The 13,349-nt window shown below is 36.8% G+C and overlaps 1 protein-coding gene across 1 annotated transcript in view; it reads right to left on the reverse strand.

Annotated features, from left to right (window-relative positions):
• Window positions 1-13,349, reverse strand: part of LOC145287772 (proteasome adapter and scaffold protein ECM29-like) — a 184,835-nt gene that overhangs the window by 155,783 nt on the left and 15,703 nt on the right. The window contains exons 3-4 of the mRNA XM_080135598.1: window positions 8,315-8,431; window positions 5,628-5,746 (exon numbers count right to left, since the gene is read on the reverse strand). Coding sequence (XP_079991724.1) covers window positions 5,628-5,746; window positions 8,315-8,431 — 236 coding nt within the window. The remainder of the gene's footprint in view (window positions 1-5,627; window positions 5,747-8,314; window positions 8,432-13,349) is intronic.

Here is a 13,349-nt window from a genome sequence, read left to right on the forward strand (position 1 = left end):
TATTGTAATCGGCCAGGAAGTGCTCCACAGGCAGGCAGTTATAGGAAAGAAACTTTGTTCATGGAATCTGCATTTAGATTTAGGCATAGATAGAGAGTGGGGGCCATTGTTCATAGTGGTTATAGTTTGTCAAGTGTTTTTTGTGAAAGTTTGGCATGAGGGACCATAAATTGGAGCTCAGACAAGCACTTGCCATGAAAATAATGATAGAGCAGAGACAGGTTCGCAACGTCTTTACTGTGGGGAAAAGGTTGTAAGGAAGAGAAAAGGGCATCAGATTACGAAGTTGGTTTTGAACCCTGTTTGTTTTATTATGCTTTTTTATACTTGTAAGCTAATGCTTGCATCCTTGGCAATCACCAATGTAAGAGATGGCAGCCTGACCATAACGAAAAGAGAAGATGAAAAACAATGCACAAAGCGTTTTGGGTTGTAGTTTTCTTGTCTTCTATTATATTGGGTAGCGGGACAGCACTACTGTCAAAAGAAAAGTAAGATGCCTTCTTCTCTCTGCTAGTCCGTGGGAGATCCTTGAGCATGGTCAGGAACTCACTTAGCCCCCTGATCAGGATAACGTGAGGTCATGGAAAGCAGGTAACTGATGTAATACAGGAGCAAACAGAAATATTTCTGTTCCTGGTTTCGTATTTTGTTATGCTGAACAGAAGATAGCTCTGGCTATAATGATCAGGACTATCGCCCAGTACGGACACTGCTTGGACAGAAAGAAACTGCAACCTTCTGTCTGTATATCTGGAAAGAAAGCTATGGCAATACATCTAACTCTTTATTCAAGAAACAGCGTGAATAGGGTTCTGAATCAGAAGATCTCACTCAGTAATGATTACCATGCTAGACAGGTGACACCTGATCGTCATTAAACTACTCTCCGACAACCAGCCAATAATAACGGGAAACATCGTGAGCAGAAGGAGCTGAGGACAACAGCGAGAAACATATGTTGACAGTCTGAATACCGTGGCAACATAAAAAATGATATTGAACTAATTGAGAGAGAAAGAGGAGGATATATCGAGAAGGAGAGAGAAAGTTTGGTTTTGTTTATGGCATATCAACTCTTTTTGGGTTATTTAATGCTGAATCCAGTAAAAAAAAAAAACAAGTTTTGCTTCAAGTTCTTTTCATGCTTAAATATTTATTCATGGTGTTTGGTTTGGTTGTTTTGTAGAGAAAATTGTTACTTTGCAGAACATGATTGAGTTTTGCGAAGGGAAAAGAAAAAAGAAACATTAGTGTTTGGTGTATTTTAGGTCAGAAAGCCAATATCTTCAAACAGCCTGATCTGGTAGCATCAGTGTGAGAGAAAGAGGGGTGTTCAAAAAGTAATGACAGAGTGTCGAGAGAGAGAAAGCAAGATAGAGGCAATGGAAGAGAGAGAGAGAGCAAATGAGGGAAAGAGAGAGAGAGAGAGAAAGAATTGGGGAGGAGGAGAGAGAAAGAATTGGGGAGGAGGGGAGAGAAAGAATTGGGGGAGGAGAGAGAGAAAGAATTGGGGGGAGGAGAGAGAGAAAGAATTGGGGGGAGGAGAGAAAGAATTGGGGGGAGGAGAGAGAGAAAGAATTGGGGGGAGGAGAGAGAGAAAGAATTGGAGGGAGGAGAGAGAGAAAGAATTGGGGGGAGGAGAGAGAAAGAATTGGGGGGAGTATAACCCTAACACCCTCTCTGTCCGAGGGCCGAGCCGCATCCGTTGCTATCCTGGTTCACTTGTGATGTACTTCTGGCCGTGTTCGTCGCTCCCAGCTCACAGGACCATAGATGCAACCCAGCAGGGCTACATTCTTACTTTAGTGGTGGACCCCTCAAGGGTGACCAGACTCTCACTGGTCACTGGAAAATATCTTTCTGCTGCTCAGGGCATGCGAAATGTGCATGACCTTAATTCCGTGTGGCAACATTGTCGATTTCGGTCGTCACTCTGGCTTCGTGCTGGATCTCTTTCATCATCTGGCGTCAGGGCATACCTGAAATAAACTGTATCTTCATTCAGGCCGGCAATCGAGAAAGAAGGAAAAACTCTGGGACATTTTTATATAACGAAGCAAAATAATTATTCATAAATCGTTCTACACTTGTTTAAAGTCGAGTTCTTTGATCCGAGCTTCATGATGCAGGTTGCATAACAAGTTCCTCTAATTAATTTCCCAGCTAAAAACAAGAGCTTTTCAACTTTTCTTCTTTTGAATTTCCTCCCTCTCTCTGTTTTCCTAATTTCTACTCCTCCTCTCGTCTTTATCTATACAATTTCTTTTTTACCCTCATTGCACTGAGGTGTTAACTCATCATCAAATTAGGAGTTATTAGTCACCCCAGCTGTCTTCCATATCACTCAACAGAGGTTTTAAAAACAACCTTTTCGTTGTTAACTGATATATAACAGCAAATGAGATAAAATATCATTTGTGTTTTTTTTCTTTCTGACAAAATCCCATAGACATTTCTGTTTTTCCTTGACCAAGTGTCAGCATGCCCCCCCCTAACCATACCATAGAGAGGGAGAGAGAATTGGGAGGGCGAGAGAGAGAATTGGGGGGAGAGAGAGAGAGAGAATTGGGGGAGAGAGAGAGAGAGGATTGGGGGAGAGAGGGAGAGGATTGGGGGGAGAGAGAGAGGATTGGGGGGAGAGAGAGAGAGGATTGAGGGAGAGAGAGAGAGAGGATTGAGAGAGAGAGGATTGAGGGAGAGAGAGAGGATGGAGAGAGAGAGGATGGAGAGAGAGAGAGAGAGAGAGGATTGAGGGAGAGAGAGAGGATTAAGGGAGAGAGAGAGAGGATAAAGGGAGAGAGAGAGGATTAAGGGAGAGAGAGAGGATTAAGGGAGAGAGAGAGGATTAAGGGAGAGAGAGAGAGAGAGGATTGAGGGAGAGAGAGAGAGAGAGAGAGAGAGAGAGAGAGAGAGAGAGAGAGAGAGAGAGAGAGAGAGAGAGAGAGAGAGAGAGAGAGAGGATTGGGGGAGAGAGAGAGAGAGAGAGAAGTGTGTTCAAAAAGTAACCTACCAGAGCGTATGTTGAGAAGTTTTCAAAGAAAAATATTACACAAACTTTTTAAAACTTATTTTCTAATGCAGGATCCCAGCCAACATTGGATAGCCCTGCTAGTTCAAGATAAAAGATCAGACAATTGGCTGTAAAAGGATTACTAAAATTTTCGAAAATTTTAACTAAATTGTTGGCAATGCAGTAAGAATAGGATAACTAAGGCTTACTGGACAAAAATCAATATCGAATATTTATAAAAAAAAATCATGATTAAAATGGTCGCAGATGTTGTGTATACAAACCTGTCATCCTGCTGATTTAAAATATACAGTGGCGCCATCACAGTTTTTGTGTTCTCTTTGTTTTCATATCTGGACAGTCCGCTTGGGATTAACTTCTGCATGTTTGTTTTCATTGGTGATCTTTTAAACCAACGCATTTCAGGTGAAAACATTATGTACTTACGTGTCATGTCAAAATTAGCATTTGGCCTTCGGGCCAAGATCAAAGTGTAGTAGGGCCTTGTGCCTAAGTTTGCTTACATGTGTAATTTTTTGCTTTTATTTTTTTAATTTTTTCTTAATTTAATTGTAAAATATTTTCATGCAAAATAAACTATATACAAGATCAAAGTGTAGTATCTGTTCTTCAGATGCTGTACTACACTTTTCTGGTCTCGGTTAATGGAGGAGAAATCCTTGATGACTGATACATTTATTTTTGTTACTGACCAGAGTACCCTTTCTTGGGGAGCTGTCCCTCCCGCTCCCCCATTAAAAACCAACCTCATGTCTAACTCTGCCCTCGTGGGAAGGCAAGTAAAAAAAAAAAAAAAACCTCTTTCCTACAAAAGAGATGTTGCTAGCCTATCTCAGTTTTATTGTTATTTTCATGGTAAGTGATCGTCTAAGCTCCAATCTATCGTCCCTCCTTGGCCTGACTTTCCCAAAAAACACTTGTTTAGCTAAAACCACTATCAATAATTTCCCCCACTCTTTATCTGTGCCTAAATCTAAACGTAAATTCCATAAACAAAACTTCTTTCTTAGAACTGCATGTCTGTGGAACTCTGTTCCGTTTTCCTGCTTTCCAGCTGACTACAAGTCCAACATGAACAACTTCTTGATGAGCCATCCCCTTAAGTAATCCTAATTTCCAATACTAACGATTACTACGATTGTACATCATTTACCCTTATCCTCGAGTGGCCTCCAGGCTTCGATAAGTGGTAACTCCTTTGTAAAAAAAAAAAAAAAAAAAAAATGATCCAGTAAAAAAAAAAAAAAAAAAAACGATTACAAATAAAAATAGAATTTATCAAATTATCGAGCTTTACCGTATATTTTAATGCGGAAGAGCTGCACAACCAATTCAGTATGACGAACTAACTTTAACTTATCTCCCTTGACTTAAAAGTTTGTCATTTTTAAACAGAATTGTGGATAATATTTTGTTAAAAATACATCTAGCATCTTCTATAGGATCATTTTTCATAATTTTTGGAATTTATACTAATTTCACCATGACACGTAAGTAGGCCCTTTTATATTATAATAACAAAAAACATATTGAAGTTAAAGTGAAACAACAAATGGTATCTTATATAATTATTAGGTCTTAAATAGTAACATATCCAAAAATTACGAAAAACGATAAGGTGGAAAAATGATTATTAACTAGCAGGACCTGTGGACCTTTTTTCCGTATGAAAACCGATTAAAAAGTTTTCCACATGTTTGAATATCCTATGTACGAAATTTCAAGTCTTTAGATCAAAAATTTGTTGAGTATATAGGTTGAGAAGTGTCCTCTCACACACACACATTCTCACTTTTATAAATATACTAGTAGGCCGCTCGCCTTTGCACGGCCGTAAAATACGCTTAATATGATATTTTGATTAATGCATATTTTGTATTTATTAATATATTATATTGGACCCAATATATAGTAATGATTTAAACAGTTTTAAAAAATTGAATCGGGCACCACCGCTGAGAATCAAAACCAAAACGTTCAGTTTATGATTTACTTTTTCCTTTGACGTTAATGACATGTTTGGTGCAAGGGTAAAAATTAAAATATGAACCAATAGCTATTACGTTATGCATGCATATTCCTAATGCCATTGTTCAACCTTCACCTGGCAAATTCCACTTTTTTAATTTTCACATTTTTGCACCGATTTTCCCTGGCTAAAACCCAAATATAAAGTTTTGCATGGGGTTGAATACCCTATATATTAAGTTTTTAAACAAATATATATACGCATACATAAATATATATAGAAAGAGTTTTGTGTTTACTATAAGCTTTTTACGCTAATATTACGCAAGTATAAATCATGTAGAATATCTGCATGAATATAAATAATTACACTTAATAGTTTACTAAAGATGATCATCCCATAAGAAAACCGAAAAAAAAAAAAAAAAAAAACTAATAGGGAATTAATTAAAATGAATGTTAAAAAGAATATGAAAATTAGTGAGATCTTTTGCATATGAATGCAATTCCACGACCCATATATAACAAAGTTGTATTTTCTTTTTAAAGATAAAGAAAAAAAGGTTTTTAATATGAATATCAATACACAAAAAACCTAAATTTATAGGATTATAGATTATTTTACCTATCTTGCTGTGGCTGTGGCTTTCCTTCCATACAATTTATCAGCATAGGGATCAATTCTGCTTGTTTGTCAGGTTGCAGACGAGGATAACCCATCTTGATATAAAGAACAGTAAAATTCTGAAAGAAAAAGAAAAAGACGTAATTAAATTCATTTAATCTCTATATAAAATAGGACTCATTCCTAAACTAATTAACTGATCATTATTAATTTTGGATACTGTTCATTTTCAACAAGTGATGGAACGACTCCAATATTATTCCAGGTTCCGATACAATTACCGATTTTGCGTTAAATTTCTGATTCCGATTCTTTTAAAATGTCTAAATATTTAACTGTAGAGTTGTTTTTTTTTTTAATTATTTTTTTTTGAATTACCATAAAAAAAAATATGCACATATTTTTGCAAACATAAACATACACTTACGTGCTGATCTACGGGTTTTAATTTTATTGGTATTTTTAAATCAATAACGATTTTTTTTTTTTTTTCATTACAACTAGCAATGGAAAATTTCAAACAAAAACAAAAAAAAAAATAAACAATTAAAAGAATCGATTCTGGCATCGTAACAATGTGGCACAATTAATTATTATTATTATATGGTTACTATTTCTGCTGTAGAGAAAAACTGAATCTTTCTTTTCAGAATTTAATTTTGGCTTCCTTTCTTTAGAGATTTTTTTTCCAGAGTATTTTAAATGAAACTCATTAAATATAAGGTATGATTTCTATAAACACTTTTTGTCATTCTTTAATAGATTTTTTGGTACTTGTACAGTTTAATCAAGGCATTAAAAAATGAAAATATCGAAAAAATGTTATATTGTACGTATCCGTTTTGGATTGAAGATCTCAAAAAAAAATTTTTTCACTTAATTTGATAGAGTAGGTTTTTTTTTACAGCGGAAAAACACGTTTTTATGACAGCACGTTGAAGGTAGACATCTTTGAATTTTTAAAATTTTTGTTTGGATTTTTAGAACAGGCCATGGGGAGATAACTCAATTTAAAGCGCCGACACTCCCTCCCCATCTTTAATACTAGCTTTTCTTCCTAAAAATCGAACCTTTTGCTCGGTATCATAACAAATTGTTTTTTTGCTGTAAAACAAAAACTACTTGATGAAATTAAGTGAATTTTTTTTCTCGGAGAACTTCATTCCATAACTGATATGTACAATTTAAACTTTTTTCGATATTTTCATTTTTTAGTGTCTTGATTAAAATGTACAAGTACCGATTTTTCAACTACAAATATATTTTCTTTTGCATTAGAAAGTTCTCTCTTGCAGAGTGATTAATACATGGTTTTGTAAGAACACTGTTTATGTAGGTGGTAAACGTCTGCTTCTGCCTGTTATATCTGATGATATGTGTTTAATGACCACTTAAACACAGACAAAGTATACTCTTTAACAGATTTATTTAACAACTTATAGAATAGATGGTAATGTAGAAGCAGTTATATGCACAATAATTAAAAGTTTGCGTTGGAGACATGTTTACCTCTGAAACTGTCATGGCGGATGTCCTCTTCTCAAAAGCGATAACCCATCTCTTCTTCGGTCTAAAGGAAATAACTATTTTAGGTTGATACCTAATACTGCTGAAACATTTTCTCATTCATTTACGAACAATCAGACTTTGAGTGTCGTGTTGACAAAGACCTGGACTCTGTCCCATACATATCTGTGGGCTTCGACCTATTTTCTGTATTCCTGTTTTCATAACTCTTTCACAGCAAAAGTCAAAATTCAAGAACTTTTCAAGTCTGTGTGAACCTTTTTATCTATTTTTGAGTGCTGAACTCTAGGCTAGTTTGCGATGCTTATTATTCCATCTATATATATAAAAGGCAAAATGTGTGTGACCATTTAGTGTAGGTCTCGCAAAGGCTTCTTTCACACACGCTCCCGGGGTCGTTACGATCGCTTAGAACTGTTTATATACCTGCTAGATAATAATATCTACGATTTGGGAATGCTTGTTGCATCTAGATTTATTTACGTCGATTTTTACAAAATTATTGCTATTTTGGCTTCTCACGTGTTGATTCGGCTTTTTCGTATAAAAAGCAAAACTAATTCAAAGCTAACAAGCTGTTCTCGGCATCACGCCGGGGAACGTCCAGAAGCAATCAGCTTTGATCGATGTGGGGACAATACTCCTCTTATATCAGACAGTTGCTAATCAAGCATTGACAACCCATTGTCCAGATTCAATTGCCATTGAATCTGGACAATGGGGAGCTGGTTTCCCCTTTCCCAACATCTGTTGTTGGGGATAAAAACAGCCAAAGTTGGGTAAACAAACCCAAGTTAACTGCGTGACTTCTATTGGAGCTCATTAATTAGGTCAAATAGAAGCAGCAGAGTTAACTTTTATTGCGTCCACATGTCAATTCTGTTTTTAAATAAATTCAAACGTCTTCCGTTGTATGTCGCCGTGGCCCAGTGGTTAACGTCGCATGTTTTTTTTTTCACACTTTAATTTCCAACTTTGCCTCAAGGGTTCGGGTTCGATCCTCATACTCACCTATCAAAACTTTTTTTTTTTAATTTTACCCCCCCCCCCAGTTTTGATATACCCCAAACCACACACACCTCCAAACAATCGGGCAATGCCGGGTACCCCCCGCTAGTTTTAAATAATTTAAAGTATCCAAAATTTATGATAGACCTTACCGTTATGAATGGAGAGGCTGAGGGGTCCTGGTACTGTGTTAACAATGGTTCGACAGGTAAAAGCACCTTTGGGCGACTCTTCAACCTTTTGTTCACATGAACTAACAATTCCATCACCTAAAAAGCAAAACAAAAAATCCATTAAAATTTTAACAGTAACAAATGCAACATATAGCCTCCTTAGAAAAGATAAAAAAGAAATTAAGGGAAAATAACATAAGGTTTGTAAATTTTTAGGATGAGGATGGATTATTTTACAGGGTGGAAGGATAAAATTGTTGCCCTAGAAAAGATGACCCGATTCCTTTTCCCTTTGATGAAAACCAGTCTTCTTTTTTTTTTTGTTGCAAACCATCTACTAGTTAGCCAGTTATGTACAACCCCCAAGAGTGATAGGAGCCTTCTATCATGTCTATAAGTGACACCATGTTCAACAAACAAGATCGGAGATGCGCCACTGAACAACTCATGCTCTCTACTGATCCAAGTTATGAAAACAGGACCATTGCCAGCACCCTCAAAATGCATTGTTGGACTGCTACTAATAACAGGGATGTGCCCAGGATTATAAAAAAGTTTCCGGTCACAGCTACGGTCTTTGGTGTGATTTCAAGTGAGGGTCACATCATGCTACCTCACATCTTCAAAGTCGGCTTGAAAGTCAACACCAAAGTGTACCTGGAAGAGTGTGGTGATTCCCTGGTGCAATCAAGTGGGCGTTGGGAAATCCTGGGTATGGCAGCAGGACTCGGCACTGGCCCACAAGTCCAAAGAGACCCAAGCTTGGCTTCAGAAGAAGTGCTATGACTCTCATCCTTCTCTCATTGCTCCTCCTCCCCTGACCTGAACCTGCTGGACTACCTTGTTTGGTCATACGTCGAGAACATCACCAACATGACCTCCCACAATGCCAAAGCTAACCTGATTGCCACCATCTGCAGAGTATTCGCCAAGCTCCTGCTGGCACTTGTGGAAAATTCCGGACCCATATCAAGGCGGTGATTGAGATTGAAGGTGGCTACATTGAATAGATGCCAGCCCTCCTACATAATCAAGTTACCTGAATTGATTTTTTCAATAAAAGTTGTTTTCTTTAGGGTGACAACTTTATCGTTCCACCCTGTACATATCATGGCCTTCATTATTTAGATTATTAAGACTACTGGTCTCATCTAGATTGTTATTCACGCTTACCAAGAACCAATCATCCGTCTAAGTACACGTGACGTAATGGATAAAGCACTAGGTAAAATTCAATTCTAACCCGACACTCTTCTCAAGGTTGAAGGTTCAATCTTCAATGCAGACAATACTAAGCATACAATTGCAAATTACTTAAGACTTCTACCTGGTCATGGCTGATGGAACGAGAGCATGCTACCCCTCCAGATTAAATAAAAGGTTCCATTCAAAATTCCCTGCAGATTCTCGAGTTCAATAGAAAGATTCCAACGTTTGACAAAATACACTTCAGCAGGTTAGTAAAGTATGGAACACAAGAAGCAGGGAGAGAATTTCTGTTTATCAGTTCAATGACAGAAACTATTAGAGTAAAAGGCGTTTCGGCATTTAGGGACCTCAAAAGCGAAGGGGTGGGATTTTGATATTTGTCAGGTCAGTCGAGAGTATATTACGTTGACGGGGCACAAATGCTAAGAGTTCAGAGCACATTTCATTAAAGTACCTGTAAAACATTGATTTAAAGTAAAAGTTCATTTACAGGAGCTGCAGGTAGCTTTTTAGCTCTTTACATCAAGTGGCTTCATGCCTTGTCTGCAGCGATTTACATATAAAAAAAATCAGCCTTTTTTTTTTTTAAAGAATTCAAAGTCATTCAAGAAGTGAGTAACTGTAAAACAGTCTTATTTAAATAATATAAACAGGGACACCCGGCGTTGCCTGGAATTGAATGATGTCAATGAATGCTTCACACTCCCATATTTTTATTGTTATTGAAATCAATGAAATCACCCATTTTCAATCAAATCAATTGCCTGCTGTATTTGAGGAACCATTGCAGTGCACGGGAAGGAAGCTTCACATGCTTCTCGCAATGAGTTAACAATACATTGTAGTTTACATTGCACTGTAGAGAACTTACTGTTGATTTTACAAAATTATTTTTTATATAATAGCTTCAATTTAAGTTTAAAATGCAAAAGCCAAGTATCATGGTTCAATTATGCCCTAAACATTCATTTTGAATGCGACCTTGTCATATGAAAGAATTTACTGTTGATTTTATATGCTTTGCTTTACTGCTTGTATGGTGATAATGGCTTGAATTTAAGTTTAAAATGAAAAAGTACTATGGTACAATTGTGCTTTAAACAGAAACATTCATTTTGAATGGGCCTCTGTAATATCAAATAACTCACTGTTGATTTTATATGCCAGCCTTTTCAGCTTTTGTGGTCAAAAAATGTCTAAAATGCACTTGTGATGTTAGGCTGTGTAAGGTGTAAACTCTGGTCAAAATCGTCTGTTCTTTCTTTCATTGGATTATCAATTATCCATACTTATCGAAGACATTCTGATACCAAACCTATCTAAGAACATGCCGAACACAAAGTAGAGGATATATATTATTCCTTAATTGGAATTCATTTTTGAGATGAGCATTATATATATTAATTTATTTTTATTTCGGACTATTATTCTCATCTTTATTAGTTGTTGTTTTTCATCTTTTATTGGTTTGTTTATTCACAACGTTTCGGCCAACTATATATATTAATAAATTAATATATATAATGCTCATCCCAAAAATGAATTCCAATTAAGGAATAATATATATACCAATTGGTACGGACCCGACTATGGAAGATCAGATAATAAATAAACGTGGATTTATAAGATCAAAGAATCCAACCTTGATCGCCCTTCGGGGCCCGTGATGCAGTTGATAGAGACGTTGAATCTCTACAGATCCAGATGAACATTGTCTGAAGATAGCGGTTTCAATCTCACCCAAAGCGTGCCAGAGGTTTACTTGGCCAAAAATGTGGTGAGACGACAACAACTACGGATGGCAGTGATGGCTGAGAATACAGTTAGGAGATTCGAAGTTCCTATCCGTCGCGGTTACCACCTGACGAAGGCCAGAGGAATAGTTGGCTGAAACGTTGTGAATAAACAAACCAATAAAAGATGAAAAACAACAACTAATAAAGATGAGAATAATAGTCCGAAATAAAAATAAATTAATATACAAAGTAGAGGAGTTTCTAAATTCGCATAGACTTTTTATTTTTGGGGTTTGAAACAATTTTCTATTAGCTGAAAATAATTTAAGTCAACATGTTTCTGTGAAAGCTTTATTGCTTTTGGAAGTGACAAAAAAAGCAAATCCAAATGAAGCAGAGAAAGAAAGAGGGTAGTAATTAGACCTATTTTCTTTTTTGTGTTCATCAGAATCGTGTCACGATTCAACTGCCACAGCTGCACAGGATGAACACAATGAAACAGTAAGTGACATTTTCATCTGATTTCATTGGTCGTAACATCTGCTACTTTCATAAAAGAGACACTTAAGAAAGAGGTGACATGATTTACTATCGAAAGATACATTTGGTTAATAAATTCTTATTTCAGTCATGTAAATTATTTACGGTTGGGAAAGAGTTGCTCAGAGCATCCTTTCCTACCTGGACAGAGTAGAAAACTGACTTCGAGATCTACTAGGCAATTTCCTTTTCTCCTCTCTGCTACCTCTTTCTCATAGAAGAAACCTGAGCCTATCTCTGCTTTTTCTTTTTTTTTTGGGGGGGGATTAGGGTTAGGGTTACCTCTTTCTCATAGAAGAGACGTGATCCTATCAATGCTTTTTTTGGGGGGGGGGGTTGGGGGTAGGGTTACCTCTTTATAGAAGAGACGTAGGGTTAGGGTTACCTCTTTCTCATAGAAGAGACGTTAGGGTTAGGGTTACCTCTTTCTCATAGAAGAGAGTTTAGGGTTAGGTTTACCTCTTTCACATAGAAGAGACGTTAGGGTTAACTCTTTCTCATAGAAGAGACGTTAGGGTTAGGGTTAACTCTTTCTCATAGAAGAGACGTTAGGGTTAGGGTTACCTCTTTCTCATAGAAGAGAGTTTAGGGTTAGGTTTACCTCTTTCACATAGAAGAGACGTTAGGGTTAGGGTTAACTCTTTCTCATAGAAGAGACGTTAGGGTTAGGGTTACCTCTTTCTCATAGAAGAGACTTTAGGGTTAGGGTTACCTCTTTCTCATAGAAGAGACGTTAGGTTTAACTCTTTCTCATAGAAGAGGGGTTAGGGTTACATCTTTCACATAGAAGAGACGTTAGGGTTAGGTTTACCTCTTTCTCATAGAATAGACGTTAGGGTTAGGGTTAACTCTTTTTCATAGAAGAGACTTTAGGGTTAGGGTTACATCTTTCTCATAGAAGAGACGTTAGGGTTAACTCTTTCTCATAGAAGAGACGTTAGGGTTAGGGTTACCTCTTTCTCATAGAAGAGACGTTGTGAGCCTATCTCTGCTCTATCATTATTTTTATAGCAGGTGCTTGACTAAGTTTCACTCTATGGTTTCCCTGTCTAAAGCATCCGTGGCAACCACTCGTCTAGCTGCAACAACTATCAACAATTTCCCTTACTCTATATGTGCATAAAACTAAACAAAAATTTCAAGAGCCGAGTTTTCTCGATAAAACTACTCATTATTTCCCTCACTCTTTATCTGTGCCCAAACTTAAACATAGATTTCACGAACAAAGCTTTTTTGTTAGAAATAACCGTCTGTGGAACTCTGTTCTGTTTCCCTACTTTCCAGCTGACTATCATATGGTCGTCTTCAAGTCCAATGTAAACAAGTTCTGGATGAGCCATCCCCTTAAGTAATCTAATTTACCAAATTTACACTATTAACGATTACTATACTATTACCATAATGACTACTGTACACGCTTAAACCCTTTCAACGAGTGGCTTCCGGGCCTTGATAAGAGGTGACTTCTTTGTAAAAAAAAAAAAAAAAACAACTGCTTCCCAGCAAACTATGACATGGTCGTTTCAAGT

The sequence above is a fragment of the Euprymna scolopes genome, chromosome 11 (genome assembly GCF_053919585.1).
Source record: "Euprymna scolopes isolate OS-2025 chromosome 11, ASM5391958v1, whole genome shotgun sequence".
NCBI lineage: Eukaryota > Metazoa > Mollusca > Cephalopoda > Sepiida > Sepiolidae > Euprymna > Euprymna scolopes.